The 21454-nt window shown below is 49.7% G+C and overlaps 2 protein-coding genes across 3 annotated transcripts; both read left to right on the top strand.

The window, feature by feature from the left end:
- Nucleotides 1–219: 219 nt before the first annotated feature.
- MON1B (MON1 vesicular trafficking associated B) lies at nucleotides 220–11545 on the top strand. 2 transcript variants are annotated; one of them, XM_014792672.2, is made up of 6 exons: nucleotides 220–366; nucleotides 783–940; nucleotides 2907–3236; nucleotides 3789–4608; nucleotides 4983–5130; nucleotides 7781–11545. In XM_014792672.2, the coding sequence occupies exons 2-6, from the start codon at nucleotides 793–795 to the stop codon at nucleotides 7988–7990; spliced, it is 1656 nt and encodes a 551-aa protein (XP_014648158.1). In that variant the 5' UTR covers nucleotides 220–366; nucleotides 783–792; the 3' UTR covers nucleotides 7991–11545. The 2 variants fall into 2 exon arrangements, with proteins under 2 accessions (XP_014648158.1, XP_087276035.1); XM_087419909.1 differs by lacking the exon at nucleotides 220–366 and adding an exon at nucleotides 384–531.
- On the top strand, nucleotides 9160–20625 carry SYCE1L (synaptonemal complex central element protein 1 like). The gene is given in 13 exon segments (XM_087419910.1): nucleotides 9160–9229; nucleotides 14320–14382; nucleotides 15932–15991; nucleotides 16177–16251; nucleotides 16814–16861; nucleotides 17124–17178; nucleotides 18414–18497; nucleotides 18744–18807; nucleotides 19693–19762; nucleotides 19855–19942; nucleotides 20172–20202; nucleotides 20204–20256; nucleotides 20460–20625. Coding segments are annotated over 13 exon segments (858 nt in total). The 3' UTR covers nucleotides 20557–20625.
- The last annotated feature ends 829 nt before the right edge of the window (nucleotides 20626–21454 follow it).

The raw sequence follows: 21454 nt of genomic DNA, 5'->3' as shown, positions 1-21454 counted from the left end.
CCTCTCTGCCCAGACTCTTCTCCACTCCCCTTTCATCCCCCCGCCTTTCCTGGTGGATAAGGGAGGGTGAAGGTATCTCAGTTTGGGGGAGCACGTCTATTGGTCGGGCACGGGTACCTATCATGACGTAAGGAGCCGGCTTCTCTTGATTGGGCCATAAGGGAGGCAGGGCCTCCCTCCATACTCCGGATTGGCTGAACTTGAGCCGCGCCCCCCTCACGCCGACAGCCTTCAGAACAAGACGTGGGCCCGGCCGGCCTCCGTTGGCCGCGCGAGCCAGGGCGGTGGGAAGGAGTCCAGAGGGGGCTCACTGGGTTCCCAGCCAGGCCCGACTTAGATCTGGGAGTGGCGCGCGCCATCTCAACGGTGAGGGAACACCGGTGGGCGGCGGGAGGGAGGAGTCGGGCGCCGCGGGGAGTCGATACAGCTCTGCAACCGGAAGTGTCTTCAGAGGGGCTTCGCACCCGGAAGTGCGGCAAGACAGCAGCTGCACCCGGAAGTGTGATGCTGCCGGGGCTACGGAAAGTAATGGTACCTGGCCAATTGAGATACATGGGGTTAAAACACGTGTTTATGTACCTTTATTTCCCGAGGCTCAGCAGAGCCTCCCTTTTCGGAAAGTGTTGGAGGGTGCAAGTATTTGGTCATGTGTTTGAATGTCTCGTCGTGTTGAAACCCGAGGGGAAACGAGCACTAGAAGTGTGTCCAAGGGGCCAGGCTCAGTAGAGGCTTTAAAGAAGTTTCTTTTTCTGCCTGTCAATCTCAATTCCCCTCCCCCACAGGGATGTGCAGATGGAGGCCGGAGGAGACACTGCTGCCCCAGCCCCCGGGGACGCGGAGGACGTGGAGGATACGCGGTTCCCCAGTGAGGAGGCTGGAGACGGTGGAAGTGTTCACGAGGGCCCGCCGGATCCTGAAGACGAGGGCCTGGAGGATACAGGTATGTCTTCCCCTCACTAGGGTCTTGGATGGAATCCCTAGGGGATGTCAGTGGGGGACCAGTGAGGAGTCTTTGGGGACTCAGGAAGTAGCTTAAATCATAGCGGGATCAGTAGGAGGTCATTGTGGACTCACGGTTTAGTTTAAATCATTGAGGAATGAAAAGGAAATCAGTAGGTGTCAATGGATGTTCACTGGGGACTTGCTGTGAGTTTAGATCTTTGAGAAATCAAAAAGGGGCAAGTTTGGGTCAAAGAGGGGCATTGGGGATTTAGAATGTTTAGGCCAATGAATGACCAAAAGAAAGTTAATAGGATCAAAGGGGGACTATTTAGAAGTCAATGTCTTTGGGGCTAGAGTGTTATTTAAATCATTGAGGTGGGAAAAGGGGTCATTGGGGGCCAATGGGCACTCAGACTATTTACATCATTGAGGAGTTAATGGTGAGTTGTTGGAGGGAGTCTTTAAGGAACTAGATGTTAGTGGATGTTAATGGTGATCCTTGGTGGGGAGGCAGTGGACATCAAGAAGGTTATTTGGAGAAGTCAGAGGACCAGTAGAAGGGTCTTTGAAGACCCAGGTGGATGTGTGAAGGTATTTGGTGGAGAATCAATGGGATTCATTGGGGAATCAGAGCTCATTGACCATTTTGAAACGAGTGGGTGTTAATGGGGTCATTAGGAAGGATCAGTAGACATCACAGAGAATAAATAGTGGGGGGGGGGAGGTCTTTGAGAACTTGGGAATTATTGGCAAGTAATGGTAGGTATTGGGAGGAGATAATTGGCAATTGGGGGCACGGGGGGGTGTGGTCAGTGAATGTCAATGAGAGAATGAGGGAATACGAGGTCATTGAAATTCTATGGGAAAATTGTTGAGACACAGTTGCCAATGGATAATAATGGTTGTCATTGGGAGATCAGTGGACATCGACTGGAATAAATGGGAGGGGTGTCAGGGGAGTCAGTAGGGGGCAATGAAGTTGTGGGTTTCATTGGTGATTGTTATTGATGGTTATGGGGAAGGGCAGTGTAGGTCATTATTAAAGTCCTGTGTGTTGGTGTATAAAATAGTGGTTATTGTAGGGAAGAGAATGGATATTAATGAGAACAAGGCGGGTTAGGGGAGTCAGTGGAGATCCTTGAAGTCCTGGGTGTTAGTGGAGATTAATAGTGGTCATTGGGGAAAAGGCAGACTGCAATAAAGTCGAGGTCATTGGAAGTCTTGGATGTTAGTGGAGGTTAATGGTGGTCATGGTGGGGATGGAGTGGACATGGAGTAGAATAGATTGTGGGTCAGAGGAGTCATTAAAAGTCATTGCAAACCCAGGTATTAGTGATGTTAATGTGGAGTCATTGCAATGTTAGTGAACAGCAGTGGGAATAAAGAGGAGGTTAGGGGAGTCCCGAAGATCTGGGTGTTAGTGTATATTCATGGGTGTCATTGGGAGAATTAGTGGTCATCACCAAGAATGTAAATGGGTGACCAGGAGAGTCAATGGGGTCATTAGGGATCAGTGGACATCAATGAGAATAAATAAGGGATTAGGGTGGGAGGGGGGCATTAAAGATCCAAATATTGGTAGATATAATGGTGTCCCTTGAGGGGTGAGTAGATATCAGGAGAATAAACAAGGGGTCAGAGCTATTAATGGGGGCTTATTGAAAATGAATATATTACTGGTCATTCAGAGGCAATGGGGTGCTTTGAAGACTTCGGAATGGCCCTTATTGAAAGGAGTATAATTGGTCTCTAGGGATATAGGGGGTTCAATAATGACAATGAGAGATTGGATTATTGCGGTTTTAGGGGAAGCATGGACATCATTGAGGGGCAGAGGAGACACCCTGGAGGTCTGTGTCTGCATCAGGGGTCATTGGGGGCCTGGTAGGAATTTAGTGGGTCCTTGGGCAGACGGAGTTAGTGAAAGTCCACAGGCAGATGACCCAACAGGGGTTCCCTTTCAGGATTGGAGACCAAAGACCAGCCACCCAGCCTGCTGTCACCACTGCCGCAGTCAGAGGCCCCATCATGCACCTGTGGGCTCTGGGGTCCTGCAGCCTCTGAGAATAGTCCCATGGGTGGCCCTGAGAGTGGCTCTGGGGGCCAGGGCGGGGACCCCAGTGACGAGGACTGGCGCAGCAAGCGGAAGCACGTGTTTGTGCTGAGCGAGGCAGGCAAGCCCATCTACTCGAGGTACGGGAGTGTGGAGGCACTGTCAACTACCATGGGTGTGATGACAGCCCTCGTGTCCTTCGTGCAGAGTGCAGGAGACGCCATCCGCGCCATATATGCTGGTGAGCAAAGGGGTACGAGGCAGGACAGGGGGTGGTGACTGGGAATATGGCTGGCTGACTGGCTGTAGGTCTGTCTGGCTGGCTGCCTGGGGGACTATCCAGCCAGTCAGAGGTGAGTCAGTGTGTGTGAATGGCTAGCCAGGCATCTGTCTGTCAGCAGGGTGCATCTGTCTGTCTGGCCTGCTTGGTTCTAGGTGATTAACTTACTGGAATCTTAAGTGACTGGATGGATACTTTCTTGTTTATCTCAAAGCGTGACTTTGGGGGCTGTGTGGCTGAGTTGGGTGTCTTTCTGTCTCTCTTGTCAGTCCTTGCTCCATCTTCCTCCGCCCCATGCTGTGTGTCTAACCTGATCCCTTGACCATCCCATCACATGTCTACAAATGTCCAGCTTGTCATTGCCCTAGTCCAAGTGTCCATAGACCAACCGTGTGAGCTCAGCCCAGGGATGCATGTGTTGGGGGAAAGGGCAGAAGAGCCCCACCTGACTCCCTCCTGTCACCACTGACCCATCTCTACCCCCTGCCCCATCCTTTCCCTCCCCTCCCCCAGAGGACCACAAGCTGGTGTTCCTACAGCAGGGCCCCCTGCTGCTGGTGGCCGTGTCAAGGACTCCTCAGTCAGCATCCCAGCTGCGGGGGGAGTTGCTAGCTGTGCACGCACAGATCGTGAGCACACTGACGCGCGCAAGCGTGGCCCGCATCTTCGCACGCAAGCAGAACTATGACCTCCGCCGCCTCCTGGCCGGCTCGGAGCGCACGCTAGACCGGCTTCTGGACAGTGTGGAGCGGGACCCAGGTGCCCTGCTCCTGGGCGCCGTGCGCTGTGTGCCCCTCGCTCGCCCGCTGCGGGAAGCGCTGGGTGCGCTGCTACGACGGTGCACAGCACCCGGCCTGGCACTGTCAGTGCTGGCGGTTGGCGGTCGACTGGTGACAGCAGCCCAGGAGCGGACTGTGCTGGCCGAGTGCCGGCTGGACCCAGCTGACCTGCAGTTGCTGCTCGACTGGGTGGGCGCCCCGGCCTTTGCAGCAGGAGAAGCTTGGGCACCTGTGTGCCTGCCCCGCTTCAACCCCGATGGTTTCTTCTACGCCTATGTGGCCCGCCTGAATGCCATGCCTGTCTGCCTGCTGCTGCTTGGCACCGACCCTGAGGCCTTCCATGACATGGCCACCTGCCGGCGCCTGGTTGAAGACGGCATGCACACCCTCGGTGCCATGCGTGCCCTTCGGGAGGCTGCCGGCTTCTCTAATGCCCCCTCAGCCAATGCCCCTGCCTACAGTGTGCAGGCTGTGGGGGCACCCGGCCTCCGGCACTTCCTCTATAAGCCGCTCGACATCCCTGACCATCACCGCCAGCTGCCCCAGTTTACCAGGTGGGCCCTGACCCTATGGGCAATTGGCCAGGTGGGAAGGCTTATCTAACTGGAAGGCTCAGCATCTCGGTAGACCTGACGGGAGAGAGAGCCAGCCATGCTCTAGAAAGATGGAATAGAATGGGGCTCTGTCCGATGTGGGAGGCTCAACCACCAATCTCAAGGGATCCCTTATTCTAATGCAGAAGCGGGCCCCAGTACTCAAGGAATCCCCTAGTTTGATGGGGAAGCTGGGCCTGTAGCCACTGAGAATCCTCCAGTCTACGGGGGGAGGCTCAGCTCCCTGACTTAATTGAACTCCCTTGACTGAGGAGAGATGGGCCAGCCGGGAAAGCCCTAGACTGACCTTGTCCCCCCTTCCTCCATCACTGCAGCCCTGAGCTAGAGGCCCCGTACAGCAGGGAGGAGGAGCGGCAGCGCCTGTCGGACCTGTACCACCGCCTGCACGCGCGTCTCCACAGCACTTCCCGGCCCCTGCGCCTCATTTATCACGTGGCTGAGAAGGAGACGCTGCTGGCCTGGGTGAGTCGGGTAGGGCTCTCCAGGAGTTAATTCCCCACTTCAGGCCTCCTTTCCCTCCACTGTATCCCCTCTGGCCATAATAGCCTCCCTCAAGCACTCACGCCTTTGCCTCCAACACTTGTCCCTGCCATTACACATGTGTCTTGGAAACCCCTGAGGATCAATCACAGTGTCTACAGCTCTCCATTAGCCCCATCATTCTGTTGCTGTTCCCCCATTAGCAACCAGTACGGTGTCTTGAACTTGCAAGAGCCTCTGTTAACAGCTATCACTGTGCCTGCTGATTTCCCATGAGCCCCGCCTGTGTGTCTGCAGGCACCAGCTCAGTTTGGACTCCTGAGTCCCCAGCACTCCTTGAACACTACAGGCTTGGTCCCGCTGTGCCTTCTTCCTGGGGTATCCTTCCCTAGGTCTCTTCAGGGCTCCTGTCCTACTGGTCTATTAAAGGTCAGCTCTTCAGGAAGTTTGGTCAAGATGACCCCATTGGAAACAGCACCTTCCCCCAGGCTCTGCCATTTAGCACACATTTATTAAATCATTTATTGCACACCTATTGTGTATCAGGCATCGTTCTAGGCTGAGGATTTTATTTAAAATTTTTTACTTAACTTTCATTTTCAAGCAATTTTAGACCTACAAAGAAGTTGCAAAATACTGGAAAGAATTACTATAAATAGGTCCTTCACCTAGTTTCTCCAGATGTTAACATAACCACAGGAACTTATCAAAATCAGGAAATTAATATCAGTACAATAACATCTAATCCACAGACTTCATTTAGATTTCACCAATTGTCCTACCTGACCTCTTTACTGGTCAAAATCCAGTCTGGGATCACATGTTGGATTTATTTATTGTGTCTCCTTAGTCTTTATCCTGGAACTATTCCTCAGTCTTTTTTGTCTTTCGTGACCTTGGCACTTTTAAAGAATACCAGCCAGTTAGTTTGTAGAATGTCCCTCAACTTGGGTTTTTCTAATATTTTATCATGACTAAATTGAGGTCATGCATTTTTGGCAAGAATATCACAGAAGTGATGTGCCCTTCTCTGCCTCATGTCAGGAGGCCCACAATGTCAGTTTGCCCCACTGTTGATGCTGTTATCTTTGATCACTTAAAGTGGTGTCTGTCCGATTTCTCCACTGTAAAGTTAGTATTGTCCCCCTTTGTAATTAGTAGATATCTTGTGGTGATTACGTCAGTGTCCTATTTTTCATCATACTTTCATCCACTAATTTTTTTTGGTGAGGAAGATCAGCCCTGAGCTAACATCTGTTGCCAATCCTCCTCTTTTTGCTGAGGAAGACTGGCCCTGGGCTAACATCTGTGCCCATCTTCCTCTACTTTATATGGGACGCCGCCACAGCATGGCTCGATAAGCGGTGCACAGGTCCGTGCCCGGGAACCCATGAACCCCGGGCCACTGAAGTGGAGCACGCGAATGTAACCATTATGCCACTGGGCAAGCCCCTTTCATCCACTAATTTTACTATCCATTAATGATTCTTGCCTTCAGCCGTTATTACTCTGGTGTTCACCAGATGGTGATTTTTCTAACTCCATCATTCCTTCCACATTTATTGGTTGTGATTCTACTAAATGGAAGAACTTTTCCTCCTCCTATATGTTTGTTGAATTTTTAATTTTATATCAGTATGGTCTCATGGATTTTTCTTTAATTCAGTGGGCTAAAAGCCTTTTCTGTCATTTACTGTTATGCTCCAGTTGTCTCTGGTTTAGCCAGTGGGAACTGTGATTTCACCACACTGGCCCCTGTGGCTTTTTGACATGTCCCCATCACTGCTTGAGCACTTCTTACTTTCTGGCACAAGACATTCCAAGCTCATCTTGTACTTTCTCTGTGCTAGTCCTGAAATCAGCCACCTGTCCAAGGAGCCTTTGTACCTTTTAGTGGAGAAGGGTATTTCAAAATCAAGATACACTAGGCCCAGCATTTTAAATTGGGTGGTCACGGGATGCCTCAGTGAGGAGGTGGCATCTAAGTGGGAGGGGAGGTAGTGGACCATGTGGAGGAAGAGTACACCTGGTAGAGGGAAAGGACTCTGCAAATGCTGTGAGGTGGGACTGAGCCTGGTTATGTTTGAGGAACAGAAGGGAGAGGCTAGAGTGGCTGGAACAGAGGGAACGAGGGGGAGAGCAGTGAGAGGTGGTGCGGAAAGGTGTGGTGACCTGGTCAGGTTAAATCTCTCAGGTTGGTGTGAGGATTAAATTGAATTAATCCTCATATTATGTCCAGGCTACAGAAGATGAAAACATAGGTGTGTGGAGCTTAGAAGAGGCCCTTGTATACCACAATTGCTCATTAAATGTTAAGAATTATTGTTATACCCCGTCTACACATGAGCAAACTGAGGTCCAGAGAGTATACACACACACACACATACAGCAAGGATCACCAAATTGAAGCCACTAGATCTAGCTGATCCTTTGGCCAAAGTGAGAACCCCAGGCCCACCCATGACACAATAATGTCAGCTTACCTGCTTTAGCACAGTGACCAGGCAGCACCAGGTGGGAGCTGTTGCCAGTGCATCTTCCCAACAGGAGACAGGCATGAGGCTATGGTGAGGGGACAGGATTGGGCATGGCCAGCTCCAGTCCAGCTGACTGTCTCCTCTCAAACCCACAGGTGACCTCCAAATTTGAGCTCTATACCTGCCTCAGCCCCCTGGTGACCAAGGCAGGTGCCATCTTGGTAGTGACCAAACTCCTGCGCTGGGTGAAGAAAGAAGAGGATCGACTCTTCATTCGTTACCCACCCAAGTACTCCACACCCCCAGCAGCCCCAGCTGCCTCCACGGACCACGCTTCCCATAATGGCTTGTTCACTGGACCTTGAGAGGCAGAGCTCCCAGATTGGGAGGGACCACCTTTGGCTTTTACCTTCTGTCTCCACCCTAGAAATGGGGCAGGGGTGGGAGGCTGGTGGTGTCTGTGGCTGGTGCCTGTCTCCCTGGACAAAGGGGCAAGATCTGAGGGCCTGCCCACAAATGAGAGATGGGTGGCAACATGATCGCACACAGGTGAGCAGGCTGCTTCCCCAGCCCCCTCATGCAGCTCCACCTCTGGGGAAATCCTTAGGCCTCCCCCTTCCCCTCCCTCTGCCTCACCTTCTCCACTTGGATGATGTTCAAGCCTCTGCCAGGGGTTGCCTCCTCCAGTCCTGGGCACCACACCTGCCCTGCATGGGGAGTCTGCCTCCTCGATGGGATCTCAGCCCTGAGTGTCCAGAACTGGCCAAGGTCTCTCTGGGGGCCCACAGGGATTCTGGAATTGGGAATGCAGGGCCATCCTGTGCCTGGAACTGGCCTGAGGATATTTTAAAGAAAAACTTTACACGAAAGGTCTAAAACCAATCCCCACAGGGACACTCCTTTGCCCTTCATGTACTTCATCTTTATTTTGTCAAAAATACCCCCATCAATGTTGGCTGCTGCTAATATTAATGAGAAGGTGACCTCCAGGGTCTACCTGCTGTGTAACCCAGCGCAAAGCCCCTGACCTCACACGGTGGCTAAGATCCAGAATTTTTACACAGGAGGTGCACTTGGCTTCTAGGCTCATCGTACTCATCCGTGAAATGGAGATGACCTCTCATAGGCTGTTCAGTGAGGATTTGTGAATGAAAAGGGACTCAAACTCTTGTTTACCACCGCAGAGCACGTGCACATTTGTCCCAGCCCTGCACAGCCTGCACAACACAGGCAACCTGGAGAGGGAAAGACCTCTCTAGAGTATGTGTGGATTCGCACAACACCCACTCTCCAACCGACCGAGACCAGTAATTCTGGCCTCGTTTTGTCTCGTGGTGTACGCATGCGCACTGTCGCTCAAGGGCTCGGGGCGCTCCGCCTGCCGGGACCTGAGACCCCGTTGCTCCTCCTCCTGGTCAACTGATGGGTAAACGCGCACTGCACGCATGCGCGCTGCAGGGCCTTTCACCCTCGAGTGTTTTTTTTTAAACCAATCGTGTTCCAAGGCGCACGCGCGCAAGCCCCGCGTTGGAAAATGGCAGGAAAGTTGAAGTCTTTGAAAGTGGAGCCGCCGGAAGTCGTGGAGGACGCTGAAGGTAGCGAGGGCATGCGGGCCTCTCCCGCCAGGGCGGAAGGGAGGGAGTCTTTCCTCCCATTACAGTAATGAAATATTGATAGCAGTGCTAAAAAAAAAAGGGTAAAAGAAAATACTGGAGATAAATAACATACATATTCTCATCATCTAGATTAACTCTTGTCAACTGTATTGGATATATTGCTTAAGTATTTTAAAGTACACGATAGACTCAATACTTCAGTATGCATTTCTTCAAACGGTTAAAGGGGGTGGATGTTCTTACAAAAATCACCCTGCTGCCGCCATATCTAAGAAAATGAACAATGATTCCCCAATATAATCATTTCACACCCAGCCCATACCACACTTTGCATGGATTCTTTAATCTTAATTGGGAATGGCCGCTTCCGCAGACAGCTTCTTTTCTCCAGGGCATTTTGTGGATAATGACACCCCACCCCTTAGAGAGAGGAAAAAGAATTGTCCTAAAGACAGTTGGAAACTGCAGTCTAGCCAAAAGAAGAAAATGTTCCAAGACAATGAGCCACTACTATGCCACTAGCATTTTTTTAATTATAGAAATTTTCAAAATGTAGCAAAGAACAGAAAATAGCATGATGAACGCCCATGTCCCCATCACTCTGTTTCATCAGTTGTCAACTTTCTGCCCTCCTTTCTTCAATCTCTAACCCCTCTTCCTGCACACTCTTTCAACTGCTGTATTAATAAACCTGTTGGATGGCATCTTTCCAGACCTATATTTGCAGACATCAACAATAATAATGATGATTTACTTGTTTATTGTCTGTCCTAGGATGTGAGCTCCACTATTTACTGCTGTTTCCCCAGCACCTAAAATAATGCCTTCTTGGCATATAGGGGGTGCTCAATAATTTTTTTTTTACTGTATGAATAATGGAATAACTTTAACACTGAGAGCTCTCTTAGATTACGGCCACACGTTGAATGCCAGCTTTCAACAAAGGACAGACAGAAATAAGATAGATGCAAATAGATCTCATTTATTAAGCACTTACTATAGCTGCCACTGTGCTAAAAAACTATGGTAGTATCAATCTTTCAAATTCGTCAAAATTGAAGTTATTATTAACTTCACCAGCAATGGAGAAAATTTTAAAGCATATCAAGTTACCATTTCTAGCCCATCAAATTGTCTTTATAAAGGGAGGAATAATATTTAGTATTGATTACTTTGTGGGGAACAAGGCTATCTCTTGCCACCCTGGGAGAACTGACCAGTAAAGGCTTTGCTGGAGGCAGAATATTTTTAGCATCTAAAATGCTGTTCCGGGGCCAGCCCCATGGCTTAGCGGTTAAGTGCACGCGCTCTGCTGCTGGTGGCCCGGGTTTGGATCCCGGGTGCGCACTGACACACCGCTTCTCTGGCCATGCTGAGGCCGTGTCCCACATAACAGCAACTAGAAGGATGTGCAACTATGACATACAACTATCTACTGGGGCTTTGGGGGAAAAATAAATAAAAATTTAAAAAAATAAGTAAAAATAAAAAATAAATAAAATGCTTTTCCATATCTTTAGTCACCATGCTTGGTAATCAGGAGACTACACAGGTATGTGGACCAGGAAGGGTTTTTGGAGCGTTGTTGGTGGAAACAAAACACAAGAAGCAATCACAGAAATGGCTAAATTTAGGTATATCCATGCATATTGTGGAATGCTCGTGTGGTGAACTTTATTTTTAAGTGACAGAAAAAATAATTAACCTCCAATTTAATTTAAAATAATTAAAAATTAATTTTTGAAAGGATAAGCTCATGATTTTCCAACATAGAATGAGCTCCAAAAGAGATCATATTTTTATGAGAGTAAAGCACGTTGGGATTAAAAAAAAAAAAAAGGAAGGGCAGTGTCAACTACAGCCCTGTGTATGTTGCGCAGAAAAATGTCTGAAGGCTAAAGACCTAACGGATGACTGTCAACAAGGGACTTGGATTTGGGGGGCTGGGCAGAAGTAGAGACATTTTTGTGACTTTTGTTTTGTTTTTTAGGAAAGTGTAAGTAGTACTATATAATGTTAAAATAGAAAAATTTGAATGGCATTCGAGGATCATATATTAATATTGATAAATATTAACATCCCGGTTTTGATTGTTATACTGCGGTTACCTGGTAAAGTCCCTTTGTATATCAGAAATATACACTGGACTACTAAGGAATAATGGGCCATGATGCCTGCAATTTATGGTACAGAAACGCTCACAAATGGGAACTGTGATACAGGGCAAATAGGAGCACTGTGGTCTGTTTCTACGACTTTTATCTATATCTGAAATTATTTCAAAATAAAATGTTCAAAAAGGGGGCTCATGCTCTACAAGACTTTTTTTTTTAATCTTATCAGATGTTGGATTATTTAAAAGATTTACTGATCACCCATGATCTTACTCCATGACTGAGACTAGAAATGCCGTGGGGAGGAAAAACACAGAGCTTTCACAGAAATGGTTGCAAAAGCTAGCTGTCAAGGACATATAGGGACAATCGGGGGAAATCACGTGTCTTCTGGGTATTGGATGATAGTAATGATCCAATGACTAGTGATGATTGTTACTCTTGTCGGTGTGATTGTAGGATTGGAGTCATCTAAGAAAATGTCCTGAAGAAGTTGAGACTCTTAGTGAAGTAATGAAATGTCATGAATCCTGGGGTCTGCTTGAAAATATGGGTGAATATTAATGATTATCAGATCTGGGTGATGAGTAAATCAGAGTTCATCATGGTATCCTGTCTACTTTTGTGTGCATATGGAAATTTTCATAATATTTAATACTTCAAAATACTGACAAAACAAATAATCACAAACACTTCCCCTTATTATTAGAGGAGCTTTAATTTTTTGGTTTAATTTCTAAATATTAAGAGTATTTAAAAAAATTTTAAAGTCTAAAAAGGAGACATGCCCACCTATGAACAGTGATTATATCAGAGAAAGGCAGTTAGATTTAGGCCCAAGGAGAGAAGGGGAAGTTTCATTTTGAACTTCACATATTTCTGTAGTGTTTGAATGTTTTTAGAATGTTACTTGGATAAGAAAGTAAAAAAGCAATACATGAAATACATTTTACTAAAAAATCCAAGTATCGTCACCAAGCTGTTGGCAGTGGTTACTTCTGGGAAGGGGCGTGACTTGGAGGAGGGGCTGTTGGTGAGGGGAGACTTTTACTTTTTACTCCATGTTCTTCTGCCTTTGTTTATTAAGCAATTAAAAACTTCAAATGCAAAATTAAATTAATGCATACTAATTTCTAAAAGGTTTCAGGCAAGACAAAAAGGTGTAAAGAAAGTGACCATACCCCCAAACATTTCAACAAAATTTAATAAGATCATGGTAAGAATCCCTGATTTTTAATGGCTGCAAAGAATTTTATCTTATGAATGTGCTATAATCAACTAAGGTATCTTTAGGTCGCTTCTATCGTTTAAGATTACAAAATGAACATCTTGCTCACAATCCTTAATTATTTCCTTTAAGATAGATTCCTAGAAGTGGAATTGCTGATCTAGAGGACTTGAGTAGGTTTCTATATTTACTACCAGGAAGTTTGAAATGAAATACTGTTTTTGCCTATGAAATTGGCAAAAATGAAAAAGATTGAAAACATACTTGGCTGGTAAGATTATGGGGAAGGAATCATACTGTTCAGGCCTGCCTGAAACAGCTAGAGGGCAATTTCATAATAACAGTCAGATTTAATAATATACATGCCTTTTGATCCTGCAGGTAGCCTTCTAAGAATTTATCCAGTAATACGCTCCCATGTGTGCACAAAGAAGAATGTACAAGGATGGTATACTGGGTTGAATTGTGTCCCCCACAAATTCATGTCCACCAGAACCTCAAAATGCACCTTATTTGGAAATAGGGTCTTTGTAAATATGACTAGTTAAGATGAGGTCGTTAAGATGGGCCCTAATCCAATGACTGGTGTCCTTATAAAAAGAGGGAAATTTGGACACAGAGATAGACTGAGAGAATGCAAAGTGAGGACAGAGCCACGCACAAAAGGAAGCCCCAGTTTGTGATACTTTGTTACAGCAGCCCGAGAAAACTAATAAAGATGATCCCTGTGGCATTGTGGGGAAACAACCTAAATATACGTCAGTAGGGGACTGCTTTTAAATTATGGTATATCCATTCAGCAGACCACTATGCAGCCACTAAAAAGAATAAAAAGATTGCCAGTATACATTGTCAAATTATAGAAATAATATTAAAGGTAACACAGGCTCATGTTAAAAAATATTTAGAAGTATATGTGATGAAAAGTGTGCTTGAATCAGGATCCAAATTTTTTTAAGGTCTATTCATTACAATTGATTGATGTACGTCTCTTGTCTCTTTTATCTCCCCTCTCCCTCTGTTTCTTCTTTGCAACTTATTTGTTGAAGACACAAGATTGTCCTGTGGAGTTTCCCAGAGTCTGGGTGATGCTGATGGCACCCCCGTGATGTCATTTAACATGTTTCTTTGCCTGTTGTGTCTCCCCTGAATTGGTATTTAGACATGGAAACCTGATAAGATTCTTTTTGTTGTTGGCAAGAATCCTTCATAGGTGGTGTTATGTTCTTCCATCAGGGGCTCGTGATATCTGGTCGTCTTTTTTTGATATTAGCAGTCATTAATATCTATTTCCTAGATCCATCAGTGCTTTAAGAATTTGCAAATTGTGGCCTATAATTAAAGAAATTCATATGAAATCTTTCTGCCCTGTTAATTGGTTAGAACTTCATACTGATTTTGAACAGCAGCAGCAGCAGCAAAAGTGCATCCCCTTTACTCATCCCTGAGTTTCAGTAAGGGGATGTTTGTGGGGTGCTTTGACATCTCAGGGAGAAGCTGACCATTAAGGGTCCTGATTCATCCAGCACACACCACAAACCACAGGGACAAGGGACCAGGTCCTGCAGGGTCTCTACTCTGGCTGGAAACCTGCCCCTCAGCCTCTCCTTGGTTCCAGCCAGGGGTGTCTGCAGAACCCACTGGGACTTTCTCCCTCCTTACCAGGTAGGCCTGGACCTTTCCTCAGTCCCTCTTACTCTCTCTGGATCCTTTAATTCTGGTTTTCATCTCCCCAGGGCAGACCAAGTCTTGGAAGAAGACTGAAGACCTGCTGGCAATGGTGAAAAAGCTGCAGAAAGGTCACATGTCTCCTTGTGTCTGAGGTTTGGAGTCAGGCATGTGGTGCAAACCCAGCCCCTGAACTCACGACCTTGGAAAATTATCCCACTGCACTTTCTCCCTCTTAGACTATTTAATTCTTTGAACCAAAAATACAGCTTCAGACTTCAAGCAGTATAAGAGGATGGAAAACCCTACCCTCTTAAACAGACACAGACACACACACACACACCACCCCCCAGCCGTCCATTTCCCTCACCCAAAGGCCAGCAGTGACCATTTTTTAATTCTTAAGTATTTTTCCAGAGATGTATTTTTAAATACATCCGTGGGTGTGTATTCTTTGCCCGCCCTTTGTATATACAAATGGCAAATGACAACGCAAATGGCTTTGCACCTTGCTTTGCTTGTTGAGGAGGCCTGGGGGCCAGCCTGCATCAGGGTTGTGGCAGAGTGCTGGCTGGGTTTGAGGTTGGACCCCACCCCCCCAGCCCCTTCACAGGTTAAATTTTACAATCCATTTATCTGTTCCAAACGAAAGGAAACTCCCCGCCTCCTCCTGCCCTGCGGCCACCTGCAGAAGTGCATGGCGGCTGCTGCCTGGGCTAAAATTGGGTAGAGAAATTGCAAGACTGGAAATGCAGAGTGATTCTGACCATCTCCAGTAAAGAAAAGACCCCCAGGGATCTGTACGTCATAGTCAGCACCTTTGAAGCACCCACTTTCCTAGAAGTCACTGGAGGTCAAGTTGGTGGCCTCAGAAAATCAAGGGCTTGAGCTTATCAACTTGAGTGTCAGGCGTTGGTAGTGAGACCCAGCAAGGGCGGGGATGCTTTCTGCCCCAACTCCACGCTGCCGACCTGGAAGCCAGAGAGGGACAAGGAAGAAGGCGCCTTCAGACAGCACTGAAACTGGGGCTGTGGGAAGTTAGAGAAGGCTCTCTAAAGAGACAGTGATCTCTGGAGAACTTGAAAGCTGTCACCCACAGAGTGAAAGCAGAATTTTTCCCATTTAAATGAGGCCAATACCAGAGTCAGACGGGTGGAAGTGACGACCTGCCCTGCTAGGCTTTTAACAGGGTGGGGCAGGCGGGAGGTCTTCATTGGCTCCTCCACACTCAGATTTACATCTAGAAGACTCCACAGTGTCCCAGGAGGCCTGTTACCTACCACCCTCACTTCCCCCACCTCACCTTCTCCTCCCCTCCACTTGCTCACTAGAGTCACACCGGCCACACCAGCCCCTTAGCCATTACTTTGGGCCGTGCCTCACTGACTCCCACTGCAGGGGTGACTTGTTGTCCCTCTGCCTGACATGGTTCCCCCTCCGCTCTCCCCAGCCCCACAGTACTGCAGGGCTCCTATCATAGATCCTTTTCAATGTCCAGCTCTCCCACCCGGAATGCAAGCCCTGCAAGGGCCTCTTACAATGCCCAGCACACAGCAGGCACTCAATAAATGCATGCTGATGGACAGCAGCAGAGACAGAGTGCCAACACCCACCCCCTCCATCTGCCTTGGACAACCAGGCATCTGTCTTCTCTGGCTCCATCTTGCTTTCCTTCTGCAGAGGGAAGCCTGGAGCCACAAATCGAAGACCTAATTAACCGGATTAATGAGCTTCAGCAAGGTAAACTCTGGGACCTAGGCTGGCCAGCTGGCCAGGAAGGACCTGGACTCTGAATGCCTCCACTTCCTCCAAATCCAGTCTGCTCTAGGTTGTTTGAAGATGGGTGTGCAGTGTCATGGTCTGCGAGAGAATAGCACGCCCAGAGGCTGCACTCACACAATGTCTTCTTCCCTTCTTTGGCCCAGCAAAGAAGAAATCCAGTGAGGAGTTGGGAGAAGCCCAAGCTCTCTGGGAGGCCCTGCACAGGGAATTGGATTCATGTAAGTGAGACCAAAAGAGGGACCCAGAGATCCATGACCACTGCTGATGTTCCTGTGTACACCTTGGGGTCTTCACATGGGCTATTCTCTCCACCTGCCACGCTCGTATCCTACATCATGCAGATTGCCTCTTGCTATCTCAAGTCATCTTTCAGCTCTCAGCTCAAGCTTCCCCCTAACAGGTTTACCTTGATGGTCCCATCTAAAAATGGAATACCACCTTCTCTCTGTCACTGTTACTCTCATACTCGATTTGTTTCTTCACAGCCTTTATTTCCGCTTGACATGGTGTTTTTATTTATTTCTAGTCATTTCTCCCCTCAGTATAAACCTTGTGCATTCTGCAGAGTCTTCACTCCTTTGGCAATGTAGGCACTGATGGGGAAAAGCTGGATCAGGATGGTCCCCAGAGGAGATGGGTGCAGGGTGGCAAGAAGATTCCTCACCTCCGCTGGGGCTGTACCATACCCTCTGTGTGACCTTGGGCATGCCATTTGCATGAAGTTGCAATGGGGGCATAGGATATGCCCGTGGAGGCTCAAAGTGTCACTGTGTTTTCCAGTGAATGGAGAGAAAGTGCACCTAGAGGAGGTCTTGAGCAAAAAGCAAGGTATTTACCAGCTGCTCTGCCTTCATTATTCTACCCCATCACTCCACAAAAGCCCACAGTCCCTAGAACAGCCAGAGGAATCCCACTGAACCTGAGCTTCCCCTCTGCTCAGATCTCTGCCTTAGCTGCCACCTGACTCAGAGTTAACACTAAAGTCTCTCACTGCCCTCCAATGCCCCATCTGATGTGGGGCCCATTACCTCCACCCAACCTTGACTCTCCAAGAGCTCTCACAGGGCACCCTTGGCTCCTCTCCCCACAGAGGCACTGAGGATCCTCCAGCTGCACTGCCAAAGCAAGGAAGGTGAAGCTCAGAGGTAGGAGGTCCTGCCCAGCTCTTCTCCACCTTATTCCCCAGCCTGAAGGAGGAGGGAGCAAGAGCTAGGGAAAATACATCTTGGACACACACTCCTCATTTTCCCTTTCTATAAAAGGGAGTAGCTAGACAAGAGACTTCCCTGCTCATCTCTGATATTAGGTGGTGGTGTTAAGATTAACTCACTCATTTAATCATTCATTGCTAGTTTCTTTATCAAATTTCATCCACTGGTATTATTCTGTCTTCCCCTATTGGTTTTCCAGCTCTTCTGCCATCCATTCATTTGTTTATCTGTCTGCTAATTTAGTCATCCATTTACCCACCCATCCATCTACCCATCCATCCACCCACTCACCCATCCATCCATCCACACTTCTATCCTACTATCCAACCCTTCAGCCAGCCAGCCAGCCAGCCAGACATTATCTCTCCAGCCTTCCACCTAATCATCTTCCATATAATCATTCATTCATCCTCTCTTCATCTTTCCAGTCATCTGTTCATCTGACTGCTCATTTCTTCACCCAGCCATCCATCCAGACATCTATCCATCCTTCCAGCAATCGTTCCTTTATTTCTCCATCCAGCCATCATCCCTCCACTCATCATTTCTCTAACTAGCCATCTTCTCTTCAGCCAGCCACTCACCCATCCAATTAACTGTCCATCCAACCATCTACCCATCCATCTCTCCATCCTTTGAACCTTTACTTAACACAGTCCTGTGGCTAGAAGTCTCACACCTTGGTACACCATGATTTTAATTGTGTTGGAAAACCTGATGATGGATAGTTAAAGTGTGTGTATGCTTAACCACACCACACATACATTGTCTGATAAGCAGTTTATGTTCATTTATCAACCTAATCCTCACAATGACAATTGTAGGAGTTAAGGGCTAATGTCACCCTCCCACCACTACCACCATTTTACGTAAGAGGAAACTGAGACCCAGAGAGTTTAAGTAACTTGTCCAGGGTCACAGTGGAATAGCAGATCCAGACTTCAAGCCGGGACTTTAGAGTCTGTGAAACTAAACTACTGTCCCCCCTCACAAAGTTTTCTTGGGAAGGCATGGTTTAATGGGGGACAGGGTGGTGGTCTCAACAGAGGCCACATTCAATCAACAGAAGAAAGGAGAATGAAGAATGTTATGAACAGACTCCACTCCTGCAGGAGGGAGTGGGGATCATTCAGAGAATATGACCAAGGGTTTGGTCTTTGCCTTCCCAGGAAGCATGCGTTGCAGGAGTGCCCGGAGCAAATTTCTTTCCATAACTCTCAGATCGCAGAGAGTCACAGACAGAGGAAGCTGGGGTAACCACTGGGGTAACCCTGGGTCTAGGGCCTGGTTTGGCTCTGGGTGGGGAGTGGGAGTGGGGCTTGCATCAGGGAGACTTTGTTGGAAGAGGAGCTACTGGAACCAAGGCTTGGAGGATAAAGCCCATAAAGGGGCACCTAGCAGAGGGAGCAGCAGGCAAAGATCTGAAGGCCTGTGCACCAGAAGCCCCAGACCGGGCTAGGCGGGTGTCAGTTCTCTCTTTCCTGGGTGTCGGCCCCTAGGTTGCATGTGGAAGAACAGCTGAAGGACTTGATGGACCAGCACAAGGACCTCTGGGAGTTCCATGTGAGCCATCCTCATTGCCTCCAACCAAAGCCCCTCCTCTCCTGGCCTCAGTGTCTCCTCTGACTGGCCCGGGGTCCACCTACTGCTCAGGCCCAATGCTATGGGATAGTCCTGACTCCTTTCTTCCTCTCGCCCACCCACTGAATCCTTCAGCTTTCACCTTAAATCTGGCCACCTCTCACCATCCCCCCTCCACACCCGGCATCCATTGCCCAGACTGTTGCAGTAGCCATCGCTGATCCTGCTTCCCTCCTGCTCACCTAGAGAGTGCTCATCTTGCCGTGGCAAATGGGAACCCTGAAAAAGCAGTGGTCAGGGCATCCCTTCATTCAACTAATATCACTGAATGCATCTGGCAGCATTCCAGTCAGGAGGAGGCAGTGGGGAACCAAAGGGGCCAAATCTGTGCTGTCCCCGGGATGGTTGGGGGCAGGGAAGGCATACCCAGACTCTATACAAGAAAATAAGTAGATAGATCATGTAATGTCAGTGGGAAAGGCCTCTCTGAGCAGGTGACATCTGAATGCAGACATGAAGGAAGCAAGGGAGGAAGCCATGCAGGGATCTGGGTGCAGATGTTCCTGGCAGAAGGAAAGGCTAAAGGTCCTGAGGCTGAACTGTGCCTGGAGCATTTGAGGAAGAGCAAAGGGGGTGGGGGGGCAGGGGATGAGGAGAGTGGGAAGAGATGGTAAACGGGGACATGGGGAGCGATTGGGAAATGTGTCTCCATCAGCACCCAGTCACAGCAGAAACTGCACATTCAGTTAATAAATAGTTGACTGAATGAATGAAAGACCTAATTCAGGTAAGGACTTCCCGAGAGCGCGAGGGAGGAGAGGGCCAGGAGGACAGACAGACGGACACGGCTCCTCTCTTTCCTCACAGATGCTGGAGCAGCGCCTGACCTGGGAGATCCGTGCGCTGCAGAGCAGCAAGCAGCAGCTGCTCACTGAAGGTGGGACTCCAGCGCCGGGTCGGGGGGCGAGGGGGCGGGGCCTGGCCGCTGGAGCTCCTGGCCCCGCCCATGACGCCCCCCGCCTCCCGCAGAGAAACAGGCGCGGGCCAAGCTGAAGGAGGTGGGGCGGCGGCTGCGCTCGCCGCCTGAGGTCGAAGGCGCCCTAGCAGTGCATGACGAGTGAGAGCGGAGAGGGGATCTAGGGAGGGAGAAGGGGCCGGGAGGAGGGCAGTGGGCCGACGTCCCCCCGCAGCGCCCCCGGTGTCCCTCCCAGAAGGGCTGGCTCGGGGGCGGGTGGGCTCTCCCCCACACCGGCCTCCTTTGGCGTCCGCAGGTCTTAGTGGCTTCCTCCGGTCCCCTCCACACTCGCTCTCTTCTTCCTCAACTGTCCTCTGCCCCTTCTCCGCAGGCTGGAAGAGGAGCTGGGGAAACTCGGGGGCCAGGTCCCCGCCCAAACCCAGAGCACCCCAGAGGGCGGGGCCGGCCTGGGAGAGGTAGGGACCCGGGGTGGAGGCGAGGCGGGCACAGACAGAGCGGGCGGGAGTGTCCCGGGAGGCCCTCTGAGAGGGGTGTGTGGAGGCAGGGTGCCCGCGGGGGGCAGTGGGAGGGGGACAGGGCACCGGTGGCCGCGGGCCAGCGTAGGCGGACGCCGGGGCGCTCAGCTCCCCGCCCGCAGCCTGACTCCCGGCTCCCGCAGGCCGGCCTGGAGCGGCCGGGGAGCTGGCCCTGACGCTCTCCTAGGCCAGCAGGACCCGCCCCGTCCCCGCCTTCCTACAAGGCCCGCCAAGAAATAAAGGCGATGGTTGCGGACCGTCCTCCACCTCCCAGGCTGAGTCTGTGCGCCAGGAGTCATGGGGCGGGCCCCTAGCTCCTTGGGGAGGGCGGGGGCGAGGGGTGGTGAGGGGAGAAGGAGGGGACACCGGAGAGAGAGAGGGGTCCAGGGCACTCTGGGCGGGGCCTCGGCCGGCCTCCACCAGTCCCTTGGTGGGCTCCCGCAGAAGCTCAATAAATGCTCCTGAGCGGCTCAATGAATGAACGGGTGTCAAGGCCACTCCGTCTCCACGGCCTCATCTCGGGTTCCTGAACCATCTCTTTTACCAACAAGAGCCGGAGGGAACGTGTTAAAAACCTATGCGAGGTCCTGTTGGTCTCCTGTGGTTCAGAGTAAAACCCCAGCCTCCCAGAGTCCGGAATTCCCCGCAGACCCCCGCTGACCTCTTGGACCCCTCCGACCTGCCCGCCTACCTGGGCTCCCCCTCACATGTTGGATTCTAGCTGCACAGCTGCTTTCCCACTCTTCTTCAAGCACTGTGTCATCTGAGGGCCTTTGTCCTGCTGTGTCCTTATGTAGGATGCCCTTCCCCCGCGTCTCCTCAGACCTCAAGTCTGTCAGCTGCGCGAGGGGCTGGCCTGGAGGACCCAATTCCAGGTGCCACCATCTACTAAGCAGGTATGGATTAAACAAGCATTTGCTGCCTGTCTGCCGGGTACCAGGCACTATCGCAGGCCCTGGATTTTTAATAGCGTGGTCAGGGAAGGTCTCATGGTGGACGTGGTGCCTGAGCAGGGAGGTGAGGGGGCAGGTGAGGGAGTGAGCCATGTGGGTATCTGGGGAAGGATGCACCTGCGGAGGGAGTGGCCACTCAAAGGCTGTGAGGTGGGACTGAGCCTAGTTGTGTTGGAGGGGCATCT

This window comes from Ceratotherium simum, chromosome 30 (genome assembly GCF_057802395.1).
Source record: "Ceratotherium simum simum isolate JZ-2026a chromosome 30, ASM5780239v1, whole genome shotgun sequence".
Classification (NCBI taxonomy): domain Eukaryota; kingdom Metazoa; phylum Chordata; class Mammalia; order Perissodactyla; family Rhinocerotidae; genus Ceratotherium; species Ceratotherium simum.
This window is presented reverse-complemented; position numbering and strand designations above follow the sequence as displayed.

Bases quoted from the DNA above. Each gene is read 5' to 3' on its own strand.
- MON1B (XM_014792672.2), top strand. From the start codon at position 793: ATGGAGGCCGGAGGAGACACTGCTGCCCCAGCCCCCGGGGACGCGGAG. The intron at 941-2,906 runs GTATGTCTTCCC...GTTCCCTTTCAG, and splicing joins CGAGGGCCTGGAGGATACAG to GATTGGAGACCAAAGACCAG. The intron at 4,609-4,982 runs GTGGGCCCTGAC...CCATCACTGCAG, and splicing joins CAGCTGCCCCAGTTTACCAG to CCCTGAGCTAGAGGCCCCGT.